Source organism: Centrocercus urophasianus, unplaced genomic scaffold (genome assembly GCF_019232065.1).
Source record: "Centrocercus urophasianus isolate 14NV4802_14NV808 unplaced genomic scaffold, USGS_Curo_1.0 seq_23, whole genome shotgun sequence".
Taxonomy (NCBI): Eukaryota; Metazoa; Chordata; class Aves; order Galliformes; family Phasianidae; genus Centrocercus; species Centrocercus urophasianus.
In genome coordinates, this window is record NW_024884789.1 from 13,387,354 (window position 1) to 13,409,445 (window position 22,092).

Genomic DNA, 22,092 nt, shown 5'->3' on the forward strand with positions numbered 1-22,092 from the left:
CTGAGATGCTTTTCTCAAAGAACCAAGGAGCTTTTGTTTCAGCAGCCAAATTTGGGATGGAAGCATGAAATACAAAACCAAACACGAGTAGATTTCAGTAGAAAACACCACAGAGAGAAAGTGAAGGAGGGCAGCGTTGCAAGTTTTAATCGCTGCTCTCACCTCCCCTCTGGAACTTACCATGATGAATGGATTCTAAGCACTAAACAGCTACACTGCTATTGATTATTAGTTTTAAAAGGCAGTGTCTTGAAATACTCCCATAACAAACAAATGGTCTACCAAGGACTGGGAGCCTTCCAAGGAAGGAGAAACCAAGGCAGCTCTACTTAAACTCACAGGCACATATGCTAGACCTTGCGCAAAATGTAAGGTTTGCCCCATTGCTGCATTTCCTCAGAAGATTAGTTCTAGGATTTGTCTCCTACTGATTTGAATTCCAAGAAAGCTGGATGATGACAGTCAAGAGATTCAAAATAAATGTATAACCCAACTGACTCCACCCTGTCATTTTGCTGGAGACACATCATGTGAAAAAGGGCAAATAAGTTTTGCAGAAAATAAATCCCTGTATATTCTGGCTTGTCCTCAGACGTCAGTGGAGCAGAGGATAGCTGAGCTTAGATTCTGAGTGATGCTCAATTTGGCACTGGCTGGTCGCGTTCAATATACAAAGTGTTGTGATTACAGATTCACAAATAGCAAATTGCTCATTTCATCTAATTGTGTTCAGATGCACTTCCACGACTCCTGTACCCATCTAAGCAACTTGTCAGTTTTCACACTACTTTTATGTTGTATACTTTTTATGCATACTTCTCCTGAGGTTTTGGGCATGCACTTCTGCTGACACACAAACTGCAACTAACTACAGCAGTCTGTCACAACGAGGCGTGCCGAAGGACCACCATCAGTACCACGCAATCTCAGGTTGACTAAAATACATCAGAATTTCTGTTTTAATCTTTTAAAATTAAACTACTTGCAGTACTATATAACAAATACGTGACACTTCTAGAAATAATAGAAGGGAGAAAACACAATGGAAGAAAATCCTCTCTTTTCCTTGTAATGTTTTCTGTCCAGCAGCTCGGAATGGAGCCTGCATTACAAGGCACAGGGAAACAATGGTCTGTTTCATTCATATACCTATGAGTAACAGACAAATGTTGCAGTTTCAAAGCATGATACCTCTCCCTCTAATTCAGTTGACTGCTACTGGCTAACAGAAAACTTGGTCAGTTGCTCATTAGGATCGTAAGAACATTTTTAAAATAATGCATGAAGAACTGTTTTGAATCAGAGACTCAAAAGAACGGACTGTGATATCTATTAAGAGAGGCAAAGGAAATTAAGGAGAACTTAATTTCTCACTGCATCAGTAGATACAATTGGAAGACACTGGTAAGTTCTTAGGATAATGTGCTTTCAGCAACACTTAAAAAGTCTCATAAATTCAAGTTATGTTAAAAATACAACAAGAAATGGTGGTGATGAAGAGTTACAAACTCTTAACAAAACTGCTTCTTTATTTTCTAAGTTTTAATAAGACAACCAAATAAAAGTATTATTCACTTACAATACAAATTTCAGTTCCAAGCAACCCCCCTGACTTGACCTTCCCCTGTATTAATTAAATCTGGGGAAGGAATGGAACAGTTTTTAAAAGGAACAACAAAAAAATCAGAGCAAGCCATCACTCTGCATATATAGCCATCACTCGTAGCTCTGCCAGACTCAAGGAAAAACCAATCCTCCCAGCCTTCTGGAATATGAACTAAAAAGGGAATGATGAAGTGTTACGACAGAAATTTAAAGTAAACTTATAATTCCACTTATTGAAGGAATCTTTATTCTGTAGTCTGACTGAACATCTGTGGACACATTATACACTACAATACTGTTACCTTAGGTCCTCACAAGCAATTTAGAAGAAAAATGACAGGACCTCTTTTTGCCAATAAAAATGTATCTCTTCCCCAAGATTTCCAAAGCCTTGATATTACTTCTTATAAACATTCTTTGAGTAGACTAATTTTGCTCAATGAAACAGATGCTTACCTGGTGTATTTATTAACTTGGACGGGGGGGGGGAAGGAAGAGTTGCCTAAATTACCCTTGGAAACACAAGACAGACACCTAATGCAGTAACCCAGAGATTTGAGTTCAATTGTAATCCAACTATTAAGAAACAATGTACTTATTTAGTCAAAGAAAAACAATACAATTCTTATCTATAAACAATTAAAACAAATAATAATAATATTATTTTGATTATTTATCTGAGAGCTAAATTTGCAGTTTGGTCTGAAGGCTCGTTCATTGGAGGAGGTCATTGCTTTGTTTACTTTGTGCTAGTGTCCCTCCCATCACAGAACCCAGATCTGCTGACAGAGCAACCTGTTTGTCCATAACAAGTGTCCGTTTAGCACTAAAATTTGATGACCTCGCCCTTGGAAAACACACTGCTACTTTATTTCTTTCTTTAAAAGGAAAAAAAAATGAAGACATATAAGTCTAATAAGTTCCAGAAAAATCACACTTAAAAGTATATTCATCTCTCCCATTCCCAATCTGCTCAATACATTCCAGCTAAAGCAACCTTTCTCCACAGTCACTTGAACCATTACACAATGATCTCCTGAAGGTGTGCTCTGGCCTCTGCTCCTCTCCCTGATTAAACACACGTGTGTCACCTGAGAACTCCACAAACTCTGCACAGTCTGCTTCTCTATCACTGCTAGTTTTTGGCAGGGCCCTACATGCATCAGTATGCCTTAACATTCCCAACCAGCTTCACCTGGGGCCTCCACCCACCCTCCAGCCCCTAAGCCTTGCTCCTTCTCGAGGTTTACCTCCCAAACCCAATGACTTCAGTAGGACTACAAGACAAAATCCTTATTTCAAGTTATGCTCAGAAGTTCCCTGCTCTGTAACAGCTCCGTGTTAAGAGCTTTATAGGTGCAGAGAAAGCAGTTTTACCCTCACATACCAATCACCCACTTCAACTGGCTGCGTGCTGATTAAAAGCTGAGCATTATTTTATTTGGTAGAAGTGCTGGTGTAGGTTAATGCAGGTGAATGAGGTAACAGACATTAGCCTCTTAAAGCAGACTGGCTGCAGCTGGACTATCATGCCCTTAATAAATGCTCTCATTTTCATTTTGTTTGACTGATGATCAACTGATATTCAAGCTTTTCTGTCTCAAGGCTCCTAAACCATGTCCAGGTTATAAGTACAAGCTGGTCACCTTCACTAAGAGCTCACTTAAAAACACCTAATCTTACTGCAGGCATTCATTCATCTGACCTGTAACACTGGCATGCTATCAAAATTTTTAGAATTGCAGCAGTTTAATTATAACATATACATAAAATGAGTCTTCACTGTGGTTAACTACCTCTGTCATGGACACAAGCACAAATGAAATAATGGGCCTGCATGACCTCTAAGTACCAATATTTTTCTGTCTCAAAGACTTGAAGCAGTATTCAATAGAAAACAAAGACACTGGGCAAGCGATGAAGAAAAGGATAAAGTTTAATCTCCCTTGACTAATTCAATCACACAGTCTATAAATCAAATTTTAAATCCTCATGTATACCTTGGATTTATTTTGGAATTTAATGCTGCAATGTAAAAATATTCTCTGCATATGAAGTCTCTTTATTGGATCCAACCATGAAGCCGCTAATAATGTAGATTTCTTCTAGCTGATTATTTCACTAAAAGATGTAAAAAAGAGTAAGAAACAAAAATGCTGAAACTTACAAGTTCAAAGGGAAATCAGCAAAGCAACATTAAAAAAAAAAAAAAGATAAAAATGTTTCTTCTATAGAATCAGACAATGATGTAACGACATATTCCAACTAAATCAAGGGATGCTTAGGGAACAAAGAAAGAGGTTTTTGATATCCATTTTTTCTCAGAATAAAATAAGATTAGGGAATAAAAGAATGCTTTACAGAAATGTCTAAGACAATTGAAACCAGGTTCCCAGACATTTTTTCTTAAGTTAGGTTCTGCAGCATTTGAACAGCTATTTAAATAAGTAACAACTTCTCCTTTTGGCAAGAAAAAAAAAAAGATATATGTCTTGATATGATTTGGGAATTTGTCTATAGATAGTTTAAGAATTTGGACTGCTATCATTCATTCTTCAGGGGTAGCTGAGGCAGAGTACAACAATCATTTTGAATCAAAATTTTTAAGAAAAGGACAGTACTGTGACTAACACACAGAATAGCCATGACTTTGATGAACTCACAAAGCTAATGATTTCCAAAGGATGCATGACATCCCAAAACTGGTCCCTCACTGGCTACCTTAGAGGAGAAGAATAGAGCAGGATGTCAGCTGTATTAAAGAGAGGAGAATCATCCACGTTACAAAAGAAAAAACTTACACAAAAGGTAAGGATAGAAGCTGAAGTTTTCGATCTCTTACGAGGCCTGGCTGTAAACCAAAGACATCTCAACAGTGGTGAGCACTCTGACACACGGAAATATGTACAGATGTCCTATGTAAATTACTTGTACTGCCTACTCTGAGATGTACCTTTTTAAGTATTACTATTGTTAAGTTTCTAGAAGACAATGTGTGCCACACATGGAACCATACTGTTAAGGATATAAACAGCACCTCAAGAAAAGGCAGCAATTAAGTACATTCACGATACGGAAGGAGAAAAGAATATATCTATTTCATGCTGTTTTATGAAAGAAACCATGAGACTACTTCAGCCAAATGGCAGAAAAGCTGTATCAGGTAAAAAAAGATGAAGCTTACTAAAATACAGTGGACACTTTGAAATCATAGAATTGCTCAGGTTGGAAAAGACCTTGAAGATCATCAAGCCCAACCACCAGCTAACCTAACTAAAAACCCTCTGCTAAATCACGTCCCTGAGCACCACATCAAAACAGTTTTTAAACACATCCAGGGATGGTGACTCAACCACCTTCCTGGGAATCCTATTCCAGTGCTTAACAACCTTTTCTGTAAAGAAGCTTTTCCTGATATCCAACCTAAACCTCCCCTGGTGCAACTCGAGGCCATTTCCCCTCGTCCTGTCACCTGTCTGGTACCAGTGAGAAGAGACCAACCCTGCTCCTTCTGCAATCACCTTTCAGGTACTTGAAATATTCCAAACATTCCAGTTCACAGAACCAAACAGCATCCTGATAGCTACCCATCCAGAACTGTGATGCAAGGAACCACTAAGCTCTTCTAACAAGCCTCTTCTATCAGAAAGCCTTTATTTTGTAAATTGGTTTTCAAAACCATTTTACCGATCTTTTTATCTAATTATCTTTCATGTGAATAACAGCAGAAAAATAATACTTTATGCATAGCTGAGAGGAGCCTCTTAGTTTTTGCTATGAAATGAGAAGAGAAAGAATTGAAGTTTCACGCACTGGCTCCGTTTGACAATGGATTTCTTTGTGAGTGGGACCATGGAATTTCTCCCTTAAGGGAACATGCATGAACCTAAGATGCAGTAGATGCACTGTAGATTTCATTGCAGTGAAAATTTAAGATTAAAGACTCACCAATGACAAACAGAGATTAATTATTACTTAGTATGACAAATGTTTGAAATAAAGACTGGAAATGAAGATAATAGTCACCAACATTGGTCAGCGGCAGAACAAGTATGAACCTTAAGATGTTCAACATACATTGTTAAACAGAACTTAGATTTTTAAGTAAGCCTTGAAAACTGTGCCATCAGCCAAAACAAAGTACTATTTTCATGTAAACTACTTGATGGCATAATCACCTAACAGAAAACAAAGACAAATCTAAATATTTGAGATCTGTGAAGTTCAGGTTAATTGAGTTCAGATAAATAAAAACTCACTGTTCAAGGCTCTTTGCTCATCTCTCTTTTTTCATACATTTTCTTTGAAATTTTGCACTCAAGTTCTTTGGTTTTGTTCATAACTGGAAACAGAAGTATAATCAAAACACTGTGAGAAAGACTGAAATTAAAGATTTTGGGGTCTGATGAGAAGCAGGAAATACCAAAAATCTTGCAGCCTCCAGAGGCTTCCAGGCCAAGGGGGTTTGGAAAGTTATATAAGCAACCAGACTGCCGGGTGCTTTACAAGCCAAACCGTGCAGCCAGCCTTTCTGAGTTTCACTATTTTGCATACCTCTCTTTATTCCTTTCCCTTCTGCTCAAAACAACCTTTCCATATTTCAAGGAAAGGAAAAAAAAACATTCTTTTAATACAGAACTTATGAAACAAGCACCTCAGTGGGACTCATTGCTGCTGGCTGTTGTTCAGATGATGTATTTGCAGGGAAGATCATCAAAGCAACAGCAGGCTTCAGTTGGTGCAATGCTGTAGTGTTAGCTGCTTTTGTAAAAACACTGCTTACAAACAAATGGTAACAAACAAAAAACAAAAAACACCACTTTTGTTAAATGCTGACAGAATCAGGAAACACAGGAAATGAGAACACTATGAGCTCCGAAACTGGTAATAACTGTTGACATCAGTGAGTAGGTATGAGCCAAAATCCTAGCCACTGGGTGCTAGAAAGAGATACTCACATGAGTAACATGGTCTGGTTTTTCTGTTTGTTTGTTTTTGTTTTTAAGGATCTGCCGCTTAATATATGAAGAAGAACACACCAGCTTTTGAGAATGCATTTCTCAAGTATGTTTTCAAAATGTGCCTGGAACCTAAAGATCACTGTATGGACCTGTCATGTATCAGCTCGCTATTGAATGAAGCCAGGTGGGAAAAGGTCACCTTGGAGCATACTATAGTAAGATAACCTTGCCAGAAACTCTAAAATGAAATTGGGTAAGCAACACCAGTATTGAAAAAATAAATGGTCAGCAAAGAAAAATGTCCTCGATACATTCTGGTTCAACTACAGGTCATTATGCTAGGTAAGATTCTGTGCAACTTGAATTCAGTGGAGTTGAATTCATTAACACCAGGGTTGAATTTCATCCAAAGTCTTAACAACTTCAAGGGTTTTAGTAAGTGTTCGCCCTAGCCAAATGCTACACGTTGGCTATAATATGATGAACTTTTTAGGGAAAGAAGCTCTCTCTGCAAAAAATCTATTTGAAATTATGTTAAGGAAAGTAATTCAAGGAATATGGAAAACTGCATACGTATGCTAGAAGAATCAAGCAACGTAGAAATAAATTTCAAGAAAGAAGTGTTAGAAAGATAGCTCTTGCACTTTTCCACATCTTAGCTTATTGACTCTAACCAGTTCTTAAACCTCTTGCATTAAAAGCAAACATTTTACTCTCCTTGGTAACTTATCTACATACACATTATCCTCAAACAGAACTCCAGAAGTGAAACACTGTCACAAATTGCCAGTCCTTCAAGTAGCACTTTATCACTTCATAAGCGAAATCCTCTTTACAGAGTCAGGAGTGTTCACACTACATTTTAGATTGCCTCCCACTCTACAACACTTCTTGTGAAGTAGTCCCAGCTTGAATCATTAGTCCTGGGGTTCTTTGTTTTTCTTCTATTATATTCAATGATAAGTTCAACACACAATGCTGTTTTCAAAAACTGTACTTTGCAAAGGCTTTTCCTAGCAGAAAACCCAACACTCTCCCAGGCTTCGTGTCCTCTAGATGCTTCTGTAGTATTACCATAGAAAAGGCTTTTCAAAAGAGAAATTAAATAAAATCACTATTAATTCAGATGACCAGCATATCTACAACCAAGCATCCAGTGTTAACTAAACTAAATTACCTTCTCTGAGCATCAAATGTTTTCAAAAACTCAAAGAGGACTGAACCTTTTGATGCCTCAAAGTTGGCTAAACTTCTGTTAAGTATCCATTAAGCAGAATCCAAAAATTCCTAAGCAAAATATGAAGAACTGTGGGAAAAAACACAAGCCTCAGAGTAGAGAGGAGACTCAGCAAAAATCAATTAAGTAGTATTTATTAGTTAGTAATATCAATTAGTTAGTAATATCATATTTTAATAGGAACACTCCATTTAGCAAGTATTTTAAGAAAAAAAAAAAGTTTTCCTCTTTCTGTGTGTATTTCTGAACTCTTCAGTTCAATCTTCAGGAAGTAACTACAGAATAGATTTGCTAGCATTCCTAATATCAGAAAGCATATTTAAGGAACATTATTCAAAATGTCACTGCTAGCTTTACAGAGATTAACTGCCTGTTCAGTTATCGATAATTTACTTCAAAATTTCCTTAAGGTTTGAATTTGCTGTGTTTATTGTCAGTTTATTTGAGATTCAATTCTTTACATCTTTTCTTTACAGTTTGGAGAAATCTCTGTCATCTGTACAAGAAAATGTCTTTGTTGTTCAGCTCCAGTGGAGAACCAAGGACAAAAGGTAAAAAAAACAGTTATCCTAATCCAGATAACACAATTACATAGCTTACAAGTAATGCAGACAGTAAGCTATAAATGTGAGATACACTCCAACTCTGATGCATACACCAACACATCTAGAGATGCACTCAGTGAGTAATGTACACCACAAAAAAACGCCATGTAGAAGTCTTTGTGGGGATTTCACAAGTCTATCCCAATGAACACATATAAGAGCCTAGCTTTTTCTTGCTGTACTTACTAAACTTAAAAGGAAAAATGGCAACTTTTGTTTCTGAATAGAAATGGGTGGATTATTAACAGCTCATCGGCAGCTCTCACCACTGATTTGGGACAGTCACTGAAGCACTGTAAAACTGAAGTTTGCTGTATATATGGTAACAGAAAATACAAAGAAATCCTCTCCTTTGACATATTCTTGCATGTTAATTTCAAGCCTTGAAAATTCAAACACATATTCTCTCTTCTCTGAATTACTGGTTAGTATCTGCTGCAATGGCTTTGCACAGCAAACCTTATTCTTGTCTTCCAAAATAAAAAAGTGTAAGAGTAAAAAAATTCAAATAATGAGAAAGAGCAATTCTAAAAAAATCTATAATGAAGTGTAGTAATTTATCTAATTAGCACCACATGAAGAAAATCAATGGTTTTTTCATGAGCTAATATTTAAATTACAAAACCTCTCTGATTTCTTGTCACACAGCAGTGTCTCCAACAATGTTTATGTTCTAAATTCTCTGCCAGTGTTCTAACCTACTTCTGTACTTGCTGGAAATTTGAATCTTTAAAGTGATTTCAAAATATTATTTTAAGCTCAAGAGCTGCTAACAATATTTCATCATGAGACATGCTGTTTGAACGCTATCTGTGCTGCAGGGTACAATGAATCAAAATATTTTTCAGAGCATCTTTTCACTGCCTCTTCACTGTTATTTTCACGTGACTAATCCCATATTCATGTTCTCACTAACATTCATAAGAACACTAATAAAATATCTTGGACTTGTATTAAAAACAAACAACAATGTATACCTCTTATTTAAATCATGACTACAGTATGCCAGCATGTGGTGAGAGCAGGTGCTAGAATAGCTCAAAGTCATTCTACAGAAAGCAAGGAGAACAAATTAGTTCAGAGATTTAATCTTATTTAATAAATGAAATAACTTAATGCCATGAAAAACAAAATTAAAACACATTATTACATTCCATGAAGGAATGGCAAGAAGCCTCACAACTCTAAGCACCTCCACACTAAATAGTGTTCACATAAGGCACTACACATTAAGAGGCTTGTCCAAACTCTAATGTATAAACTTTCCTGCCATAAGATCTCATACATGTGTACTGCCAATGAAGGCAAGCAGTTGGTGCTTCTTGGTACTGTCTGCAGAGCTGAATCTTAGTTGTATGAGCCCCGAGTCAGCCAACTGTTCTAGAAACAAACCGTTGCTTGAATTACAGGACATCATCTACTTACTTCTGATTACAGGTTTGCAACACATGGTTAATGTATTTCAAAACTAATTCATTTTCAATCTTTCTAACTTTCATTCTTTCATTAAGCTAAATTTCCACTTTTACTTTTGATACTTCCTTCATATGCTCTATATGATGAAATTACTATTAAGGCTATGGATATGAGTAACCACCAGTATCTTTAAATAAGGTTCTCAACACCCACCAAACAAAAAAACACCTTCCAAATAATCAGATTAATGTCATCTGGCTTTATATTTTTGTCATCCTAAAACTCAAACCCAAAGATGCTGGATTATTTATACTCAAAACCCACATTTTCTGCAGCATAATTGTTAAAGTGATCTGGTGCCACATAAGATATTATGGTCCTGTTTAATTCAATGGCAAACTTCCTATTTCAGTATATGAGAATTTGCCAGCTGTTAACTACCAGTGGGATAAAAGGTATGTCTTTGTCTCTTTCCTATACAAGATTAGCATCTTAGAGAAGTGCTTTTGCCAATGGAAAAGTCTCTCCAAAGTTAGCAGTTCTGCTGCCCAAAGGTCTAACTGCTCAGCCAAGAAGAAAATATTTAGGAAAAATACTTAGAGAAGCAAGTCATTCTGTGCATAGCTCAGGACTACACAGCCTACAGACTTGGTTAGAGAGTTGGAACATACATTGTAATACGTACCTTTTGCTTCAAACTGTAAGGAAATATATACTAGATATTTACTAGAGTAAACATACAAATCAGTTAATATACTGTGAATATACTAATAGCCATTGTTCAGGCAGGTTAATACCAAAACTGGGCGGCTTCCCTTCCAAAACTATTTTCCTAGGAAAAAGTAACAGTTCACTGAAAATAGCATGGGCCACTAGATGCACAAGAAACCTGTGATGAGGTAGGTGTGGTAGATCCTGTAAAATGCCAGTTGTAAAGGTACATGAAATAGGCTGTTTCAGTGGTTGTTCAAATACATCTCTATCATATTCATCATCATCTCTAAAACTATATTTTCTATGAGGTCACAGGTTTTGCTACAACGAGCAATGGATTATGCCTCAGAACCTTGCAAAAGCAGCGTGGAGAAGCTTTCAGATGTTTGGAGAACGCAGATGAATGTGAAACTCAGTAAGAAGCATAACATATTTACCTGCTTTTTCCAGCACCTCCAGACTGTACAGAAATCTCAAACACCTCCCAGTGAAAAACCACTTTCCTGGCTGCTGGTTTGCTTAGTATCTTTGACAAAGCAGTGAAGATGTACAGAGCTGTGTAAAAATTGTTTAATGAAATCACATGGAACTCAGATGGTCTCCTGAAGAGACAAGAACAACTCAGAGTCCCACAACCATTGGCTGACATCTTTAAAAAAAATAAATAAAAATTAAGTGACCTTGAGCTGATTTGTGATTTTGCAATGAAGAAACTATGAAATGTAAAAAGTGAAGGGAAAAACAAACCCAGCTAAAGTTATATTCCTTACAACCATAAGAATGCTGCTTACAAGCAACTCTGATGGCTGCAGTTGGACTATATCAGAACAACGACCTAAACTTCAGTTTTGCAAAGTATTTCAGTACATACTTAAGGAAATTACTGTTGGGTTGTTATTGTTGGTTTTTTTTTTCACTACTGCAGCTTACAGAAAAGTTTAAAACTATTTACCAGTTTTATGATTCAAGACTTATGCCTACTAATATTGACAAACCAGTAAACATCAGATGTGAGCGTTCAAGCTTCCCTGCTGTACCAGGGTTAACTGTTCTACAAAGCCCTCAGTGGCTAAATTTTAAATGCTGTGACATCAGTGAGAAATTTGTGTCCACTAATGGACAAGAAGAAAAAACAAAAACAATTTCCCAATTACCATTTAGCTTGTACACTGCACTGCTTGGTAAAACTTTTTCTAGTTTCAGTGTTTTGATCTGCTGGAACACGCTCGTTCCTGTCCTGGAGCAACTACACCTGCCTCAATAAGCCAAGTTTATAGTGTTACAGCATAAGCAGAGAGGCTGGAGGCCTTCTAGATGGAACAGCCTCAGGAATTCAGAACAGGGGAAGGAGTTGGTAAATTTAGCAGAGTAGGTCTGTACCAACAGCTTTAAAATGAAACATATGTAATGAATAAAAAAGGAGAAAAAAGCTGATGGCATAAACAAAGAGCTCAGGGGAGCATAGCATGGGAAAGAAAAACCTTGCAACTTTCCCATACATGCCAACAGTCTTGATTATTTTTAAGCAAACGTTACTATTTCTCTGTCCTGCCAATTCCAGAAATGTACTTGCGGCTCAGAACATTTTAACATAGCTAAGTGACCTTTTCTGTCTGCTGTTCTCATATACTGACATGTAAATCTGATGGTAAATTATATTCAGTTTCCTAATTTTATAGATTAGTAGTGCAGTGACTTTCATCAACGTGCTAAGTAAGCCCACTCTCATCCACTTGCTAGTAAACATACAGTACGTATAGAAGCTCCTCAGACAGAATAGTTGTTCACCTCCTTCATCAAATGAGTTAGTGTTGATGGATATTACAAACTGTCCATTAGAAAAACTAACACCGGTGTACACATGTTATCTGTATCGAAAATACATTTGAATAAAATCAAGACAAATCAGAACTGATGATGAGTTCACCACAGAAGTGGTCCCGAACTTCTGATATTTGTGGGCTTACAGTTTGTATTATTTCTTCCCTTTTGAAGAGTCCGATTTTCTGCAAAATGATGGAGATGACATTACAGTACACTCTGTCCCCACCATAAACTCCCATCTACATGCAGATGTTTCTGTAAAACCAGTTACTGCTCCAACAGAAACCAAAAGAAGGCAAGATTCAATAATGAGCACTCTCCTTTCTTGGACTTGAGCAAATTCTGTGATACTGAGATGGTTAACAGACGGAAGTGAGAAACAGTGGCTGTCAGAGTACAGGGATTTTAAACTTCCAGTACATCTGGATAGCTCTAGTGATAAAAACACTGAGCTAGCAACCAAGGCCTCCTGTAGTACCATTTTTGTTATTTACTCTGATAATTCTTTTCCCTCCAGATCTCTCTGCAAAATTGGCTCCTGAACAGAAGCACACGTTAACAAAGACCCTCTGTAACCTGGAAATGAGTTTTTAAACAGGAAATGTCACAGTTCACAAAGACATACAAGACATAATTTCTTATTTGCAGCATGCTATGCATCTCAAAAATATATCTCCAGAAGCTATGATGTTGATGTAAATATTTCAGGATCCTCTATAGTTTTGAATTAAGGGCCTTTAGAATAAATAACTGTATCACTGATCTGTATTCTGAGAATACCATCGACAAGACTTTATCTTGATGCAATTTTGGTATAATTTTCACATTAAAAGAGCTGACATTCTTAAGCAATCAGAAGATGTTTTTTTTTTCTTCTCTAGAAAGCTTAATATACTTTACGTAAGTAGGTATGCCTCAGTGCTGGACTCTTGTACATACAGGCTAGGTTAACAATGCGGGGAGTGTAAGCACAACAGTGGATTAACTGCTGGGAAACACCAAAGTCACGTCACGCAGAAGGGAAAGAGTAACACATCTACAGTGTCTGTCCTGCAAGATCAAGCCAGAATTACACACTGTCAGTTAGTTCTGAGCAAAATGCCTGTTTAATCAACTGTCTTTCCATTTTCTGACATCTATTTCACGGTCCTTAGATGGCACTCCACGCAGTTACACTAGCACACAAGAGATACACTAGAGATATTCACTGAGATACAACTTACCCAAATAGTTGTTGCTCTTTGACATCTCAGTAATGTTAATTTTAGTAGCTCCTTCAGGAATTTCCACTATCTTGTGATAGCCGAGATTTGTTAGTGTGTGTTTGAAAACTCCAGAAACAACCTTGCAAGCAGTGTTGTCCCCTCCGCATATTCCACACTTGTCAATCACCTTGTCTGAACCCAGATAGTCGTCACAGCCAATGCTCTGCAAAATAAAATAAGATTTCTGCTTCCAACATCTTACAACTGCAGACATCAAACATAACAACTGAAGACAGCATGACTTTCAAAGAACACTAAGTACTGAAAGCATTTTTCAAGTTGTTACTTCAGCAGTTTCTGCCCTTGTTCTTCTGACTTGGGGAATTCAAGTTAGCCTTCAGCTTTTTACGCTACGTAACCAAAAATACAAGAACACGCTAAAGATCACTGATCATCTTTGCTGATCGCACCGTCACACCAAGAACTTCCTACCAATGCAGCTGCTGCGACTCTGCTAGGATCCAGTAGATCTACTTTTTACACAAGTAGACCTGCGTTACATATAATGTTGCCTTAAATTCCACAAAAACATTAGTACTGAGACTATTCTTGGCAACTTAGGTTGCTAAGAAGACTTTATACTGTGCCAAGACAGTATAGAAACTGCCTACCCATTCATTGAGTAAAAAGTGGCACAATCTAATGTTCAACAAACCCAGTAACAACTAAAAAAGTCTCATTAAATAATGTAAATTAAAGGCTATTAAAAAAAATTGAACTTTAAAAATATACATATTGTAGAGATGAGCTCCTCTTATGTAGAAATATTTCTGTTCATTATATTGCTGTTTTGTATTTAAAAACTTTAAAAATCATTTATCATGTACACTTATCATCTGCCTGCATGATTAATCATCTATTGGAAATGATGGGATGGGGCATGTGTGCAAAGAACTTCTCTTATCCATTCATATAAGAATGAAAAGACTCATGAGCTGGTAGAATATAAGCCTATCACTTCTATTTACATGAAATTCAATAACTTGATGGAAAACATTCAACAACTGATTGCTCTATTATTTCGAATTCCCAAATACTTGCAAATATTTGTTAAAATAAAAACAGGTTCATCATTGTTCTTTGGTCTTTCCTGTAAGCAAACAGCCAAGTAAAGAAGGAGAAGAAAAAGAGATTTTTGATACCACCAACATAGGCAGTTTCTCGAGCCTTGAGATTGCGGTATTTCTTTCCAATTCCCAACTCTAACGCTTGGCCCTTGCTGCGAGAAATGTTCTAAACTCAAAGCCAAAGTCTGCTTACTTCCAACATAAATATTTAACACCCAACACGTTTTTTATGACTGTCCAAGAAATACAGATAAAGCCATCTAAGTCATCACTGCCAGGATCACATGGAGCTTGACAATTATGCTTGTCGTGAAGCAAGAGTTGGAAGATGATTCCCAAGCATGGTGTTTCATGGCAGGATAACCTGATAAACAAGTGCCTAATTTATCCTATTAAATCTACTGTGAGCAATTGCTGCGTGATTTCAAAGAGATTTTGAATTTAGAGAGAAACATCTGGTTTAGCATCTTGCATTTGCCTAGCACAGCAGAAATAATACGATCACATATGAGTGTAATTTCTGTGCTTTGCCTCAAACTGCATTTTACTTACTAACAAAGCAATATGTTTAAACACAGAAATTACCACTGTAACTATACCAAATCATGCAATATAATTTCAGACTTGCTAAAACAACTCAAAAAATGTGATTTTTTAAAGATTTAATTGAAGATTGCTGTGCCCAATAACTGGTTAACATCCACACTCATTTTCTTGCTATTTTATTGAGAATACAAATACTTTCTCCACTACACATCCAGGCTTTGGATGGAAATGTAATAAAGCATCAACCTATGCTATCCAGTGACTTTCAGGAAACTTCCACTGCCAGCAAGCTGTTTTATGGAGGAAATCCCTTCAAATATGAGGTGCTATTCCATATGAATTGCTAGCATAAATGTTTAATGGTATTCTGCATCAGTACTGAGTCCCATAAAGGTTAATATAATTTTCTTCCTTTTAGCAAATAAAAGAGAATAGAGAAATACGTGTGATATTCATTGAGAGCATAATGCAGAACTACCATGGGGCACCATGAACAGAACTATTTTTGACAGAAACAACACAACCACTCAGTACAAAAGTGATTCTTCCTAGGGAATAAATATCAAACCCATTTCAAACTCACACAGCATTCTAAGTTAAGCATTAATGGATGTACAAAACAGCTGCCATTCTTCACTGTACAACTTGGAATTGTTGCCATGCAGCACAAACAAATGCTCTTTCAGAGAAAATGACTGATAAAGATACAAAGAATGAATTAGTGGAAACAAGAACCTAATAATTTGAAGCCAGTAACTGACAATGAAGAAACAAATACTGAATCACTATTAACAAAGATATAAATATACCATATGCAAAATGCAGAGTGCACTCAGATACACATTTTACATACCAACAGACACGATACCCAAGAGTAAACCACAGTTTTACAATGAAAAACCAAAAAAACTAGCGAGATGGCCCACTGAGATTTCTGTGGAAATGATGTGCTTTAAAGTATTGCACAGGTTTCTGAAGAACTGGCCAGTAAAAACTGATACATTCTGGAAAACCTTGAGATTCACTCAATACAGTTTAGGCAGGCATATAAAAATGACTGTGTACCATCTTCTAGTCACAGATCTGGCAAGGATATGTACAGCAAGTCGTGTCCCACACGTTCTATGGGAATCTCCCACTCTAACTGTAAAGGACCACATATTTCTATAAATCACAGGTCAAAAGATACTGCACTAGACACCTGCCACTGGTCCAGAGTACATCCTGGGCCTTGGTTCACAGTTAATGCTGGTAAGATGAAGAAATACCTTTCTGGATAGCTGATTCTGTCTTCTTTCTGCTTCTAAACAGACTCTTGAAGCTATTTGGGGATTTGGAATGGTAGCAGTCATCCTCTCAAAACAAGGGTAGTAAACAGGATTAAACTAAATAAACTAAAAATGTAGAATTCATGCAACTGTACTGAATGTTAATAATGTTTGTTTGTCCTGACTCCAAATTAAAGAAATATCACCTTACCATTTGGCAAGCATACAATCATATAAAAAGACAAACCAGTTCAACATGTACACTCTCTCAGGTTGTGGTATTTGTTACACTGAAGCGCACATATATGCAACAAAGACTTTGTTCAAGAATTACAGCCAACAGTACGACAGCATTAATTTAAATAATAACTATTGAGAGAAACAAGAGGCAATCTGGATGAAATATTCAGTGGTGGACTTAACAGGGATTTAAAGCTATATATACGTTTAGGACAACGCAATGGGGCTGGTGCCAGGCATTTGGAAACATGAAATACTGATTCTCGTAATGGAAAACAGATGTTGTAATTTCAGCTCTAAATGGTTGTACTAAAATTGCAATCTACATGGTAAAGTGACAAAAATAATACAACATGACAATAACTTACTTCTATTGTTTGAGCTGCCTTAGATAATCAGGTCAGAAAGCTACAGTTGTGCATGCCTAGCATGTCAATACCATCAACTTCAAAGCATAACTACACTGATAATTCATTGGCTGCAAGTAGTAATTACTTAAGCAGTTCAGAGCTCAGGCATCCATGGGGCTAAAAGGCAGGAGAATAAAATGTATATTAGAAGTTATATTTAAAAATAAGTGAAAAAAAAAATCTAAGAAAATAATCAGGGAGAGTTACAGATTTATCACTGCCTCTCCAGCTGCTAAAGAAATGTCTGATAGTATATGGCAACGTGAGAAGAGTAATACAGCAACATGTATACATAAAAGCTAACAAACTGGGAAGCAGCAAAGTACAGAGCATTGGTGAGAGACTTGCTTGAACAGTACACAATTAATTCCAGTTCTACAAATTAAGGAGGCTACTGCTGATTACAGCTTGGATGTTACTGTGTTAGGAAGCTTAGGCTTCACGAGAGCCATCATATTTGCCACCCAGCTTGAGCAATACTGCATCTCCCCCAGTTTGGTGACACTGAGCTGTCAAAAAAAATGAATTCTTCCAATCGTAATATGAAATAAACAGAAGTACTGAAATTAATTATTACCACTGTGGTGATTTCTGGGAGTTAACTACAAAAATGATTCCATGTATAGAATTAACTCAGAAAAAAACAGATGACCTTTTAAGCCTAAGATCTTTACAAGGACTCTCAGCATTTCACAAATTTTTTATTTAGCTTACATTACTATTGATATAATGAAATTGAGACATTGCCATTATTTTGCTTTTTGTGGTTTTTGTGCTTCTTAGGCCCATGAAGAGAGTTCAATCTTTAAGAAATCCTGTGTTTCGTTTCAGAAATGATTCATGTGCTGGATTCCACAGCTGCTGCTTATTCAGTGATTATTATTTGTTGCCACTGAGATTAAGTCTAACAAACAGCACTGAACAGCAATTCCAAAACAAGTGTAGTATCTGGGTATGACTCAGTTTTCACTCTTCTTTTTCCTTCTCCTACAAATTATTCCTTTCCCATCAGTCTCCAAGATGGTTCACAGGGTTATTTTTGGCTAGTACAGAACAAGAAATATGGTGCACCGTTCAGCTCTTGGTCTATTGTTATTTTATTCTATCAAATGAAGCATTTAGAGAAGAGCCTTATACACTATCATACAACAATTTTTCACATGAAATTAAGCTAGAAATTACTACTGCACTTTTTGAGTTCTTATTGTTGCATGGCACTAAATAATAACCCAGTGCTTTGCTTACACCCACTGCAATTCAGAAGTTGTCAGAGAAAGCCAAATTCCAGTGAACCACAGCTATGTCAGTAGACACTCCCTCTGCTGAGCTTTTTGCTATTGGTTTTCCTCTCAAGCAAGACCTCCAGGGCCCCTACTCCTAATCAATCTATGCCTAATCAAAGTCCAAAGGAAAAAACACATTTCTACACGTCTAGTCCCTCCTTCTAAAAGAAATGAAATTAACTATGGACTTTGAGAACAATGAAAGAGAAATTTAAGTGTAAAACAGAAGGAAGCATTACAAATGCTAGTAAAATTAGTTTAATTTGGCTTTTCTCTAACCTCTAAAAATTTTCCCAAACTTGCTCATTCAGATCTATCAGCAATGCTTATTCAAGCACAAAGAAATTCTCAAAATGTACAATCAAACCAAAGCTAAAAGTCACAATGTTTTAATAGCTAGTGATAGCTAGCAGCAAGTAATAGCTAGTAGCTGCTCCTAAGAATATGTGATGAATATAAATCTCTAACAAAAAACTTCTACAAATTCTTTCTGGAAGCTTTCCTTCCAGTATTTTAAGTTAGGAACATCCTATAGAGATTTCAACTGAAGTTCACTGAAACCTGTTCTCAGTGTTTGTAGCTGGAAGAGGCCTTAGGCAGAGCAGCCATCTAATGCTTCAGCTTCTTTTCCCTGTGCTCACTTCTGGTGTTACTGATGTTGCCACTTTTTATGCTAGACATTAGAGCTTGTTTCTCACCACATCCTGAAAGGGGAGAAATACTGATTCAGTCCTAGCCGTTCCCTTCCACCATTATCACCCCCCTCCCTGCCATTGGTGCTCAATGACGTACCACCACTTCTCGAGAAAGATGATGATTCATCAGCATTTTTTTTCTTTTTCTTTTTCTCTTTTGGCTGCTAACATATGCTTCATTTCAAATGGATACAAAATACAGGCAGATCCAGTTATCCCAACTCAGTAATGTTTTTGAACACGTTCACAGTCATTTGTGATTACAGAAAATACTCAAATTCCACCATTCAAACCAACTGCAAACAAATGGGGAGAAGACTAGGAAGGAAAAAACAGATGAAATCCCAGATATGGGCCAATGGAACTGCAGTTATTCTTTGCAAAAACAGTTCTCCCTAGTAGTTACTCAAGTAGTAGTGAAGCAGACAACAGAATTTTACTCTGACTTCCTATGGCGCAACTACAGTTGTGTTTCTAAAACTAGTAAGATTTTGCTTCTTTCCATTGTTGTTTTTTTTTTTTTTTAACTCCTAAACTTAAATGATTCAGCAGATTATTGCAACTTAGAGTAAATCAATTTATTTCTTCTACAAATATTATGTCTTTTGTACTTCTCATTCAAGACAGAAAATGCATTTATTGTTATATATTCACTCTAATTCTAGTTAACAGCTTTTTGATATTATTTAGAGATGCTGCAACTTTTTAAATAGACATTATTTAGAAAGCCCAAATTAGAGGAAATTGACCCGACTGGATTCAAGAGATCCATACTTCTCAATGTCTATCCTTCCATGATTCCAGGAACATCTACTGCAAAGCTTTTATTGCATTGCCATGATTGAATTTTATTTATTTGCTTTTGGAGATTTTTATTCTTGTGTTCACTCACACCTGTAAGACAACTCTGAGAACTAAGATTTGTTCATTTAAACAGAGAACTCTACTTTACATATAAGCTCAGTGCTGAAATGCTGTGTGCATGCAGTATTTGAAACCACAGTGCTATGTATTTTCTGAAACATTCATTAGTGGGCAGTGAGACTGTCAATCAGAATTTAAAAGCCTTTGGGAAGAAGCATGATAGAAGAGCTGTTAAAAGAAAAAGAAAAGTGTAAACACGTAACATAGTACAAACTGGTGATAATTAAAAATTACAAGTGTTATTTCATGGTATTGCATAAATCACTGCTAACAAGCCACTCTCACATTGGGACACTTGGGATCACAATGTAAAGAGCTTGCTAAATTATTAGACATCTCGGATCTGACTTCTATGGAATTCCACAGAAGTCTTATGCAGACGATGCCAGAAAACATAGCAGTCTCTTCATTGTAGATGTAGACAGTACTCTATCCTTTCCCTTTAGAGGGATTTCTTGCTTTCACTCCTCAGTCCTTAAATAAACTGCTCTTTTTCTTTTCTATCAAAAAACAAAAACAAAAAACAAACAAACAAACAACAACAACAACAAACAAACCAAAAACAAGTAGGGAATAAGTCAGCCATAGCATAAAATTTGAGACAGCTCAAGCTTTGGTATTTCATTTTCTCACCAGCACTCAGCAACAGTCAGCTCAAACATGATGTATTGCCTTCATATAAAATGTCTCACTTAGTGACCACTGTCTAGACACGTACAGCTCAGTGACTGTAGTGAGTTGCAGAGCCACTACTAAATAGGCAAGAGTTTTGAAATAAAAATGTTTTATTCTGAATTTCTTCTAGTTTCCCTACCCCCAAATTCATAACCATAAAACATTCATATCAACAGTCCAGGCTTTATTTTTGGTAGGAGGTCAGATATTTCAAAGTTTATCCAACAATATCTACTTTAAGCAAAACTGTGCTTGTATTCATTAATTGCTCTTGATCAAAATCCTTCTGAAATCAGTGGAAAGGCTTCCCTTGAAATCAGTGTGAGTTGCACCTAGGAATGCATATGAAAAGGAGCTTCAGGTCTCATATCCAGTGAATTGTCATCGACAAAAGATACCAGAATAAATATAATTTACCATTCCCAGTTCACTAGGAATACCTTGCTGAAATGTCAATTTACCTCAAGGCTCTTGCTAAATGCGGAGAATTTTCAAATTAAAGTTGTGAGATTTATTATGCTACAAACACGCAGTGATTAATGGCCTTTCAGAGCCCTTGCACCTCAGACAGTAACTCAAGAGGCCCCCCTGGGGACTGCTCTTCGCCAGTATCTCATCTTACAAAGGTCCTAAACTCTGAAGTATTGTAATGTTGTTCATTTTCTCAGCTGGTTTATGATTCTATTCCTTAGTCTTCAAATTCTATCTTAAATTAAGGAAGTCTCAGTTCACCAGGACAACTACAAAATGATAGACCACACAAAGAAAAACTGTATGCTAATGCTGAGCACCTTTTTCACTTGGTGGTGCTTCACAGATACCTTACTCTTTAAAACTTCTGTGATAGGAATTGATCTCTTTATCATCCCAACCTACTTAAGAGGTGTAGTCATCTCAACATCAAATTCACACTCGCAAAAATTTTTGCTGACTTTTTAGGAAAGTATTTAGTATGTAAATATTTCTGTCTACAAGCAAGATTTTTTTTTCTGACTTTGATAAAGTCTCTAAGCCGTAAATGTTTGGATTTCTGGGAGTCCTCTACCATGCCAGATCCCCCACTAAGGAAATACCCTCAAAGCTTTTAAGAACCACACCTGTGTTTCTGTATCACAGGCTAACCATGTATTCCCCAGTTGGTCTGAGAAGCTTTCACATGCATTTTTAGTAATGATATTTGTTCCCGTTCTGTCTTCAACGCAACTGTAGAAGCTAAGAAAAACTGTCAGTACTCTGCATATCACCATGACTCAAATTCACTGCAATCAGAAACTGGAAACTTGGGAAAATAACTATACTGAGCAACGTGTTAGGAAATCAAACATAAAGGATAACTCACCAGAGAAGTAGAAAGTGA

At 36.6% G+C, this 22,092-nt stretch overlaps 1 protein-coding gene across 1 annotated transcript in view; it reads right to left on the reverse strand.

Moving 5' to 3' along the window:
* Nucleotides 1-22,092, reverse strand: part of THSD4 (thrombospondin type 1 domain containing 4) — a 256,022-nt gene that overhangs the window by 42,322 nt on the left and 191,608 nt on the right. The window contains exon 8 of the mRNA XM_042824716.1: nucleotides 13,586-13,790. Within this exon, the coding sequence (XP_042680650.1) occupies nucleotides 13,586-13,790 (205 nt within the window). The remainder of the gene's footprint in view (nucleotides 1-13,585; nucleotides 13,791-22,092) is intronic.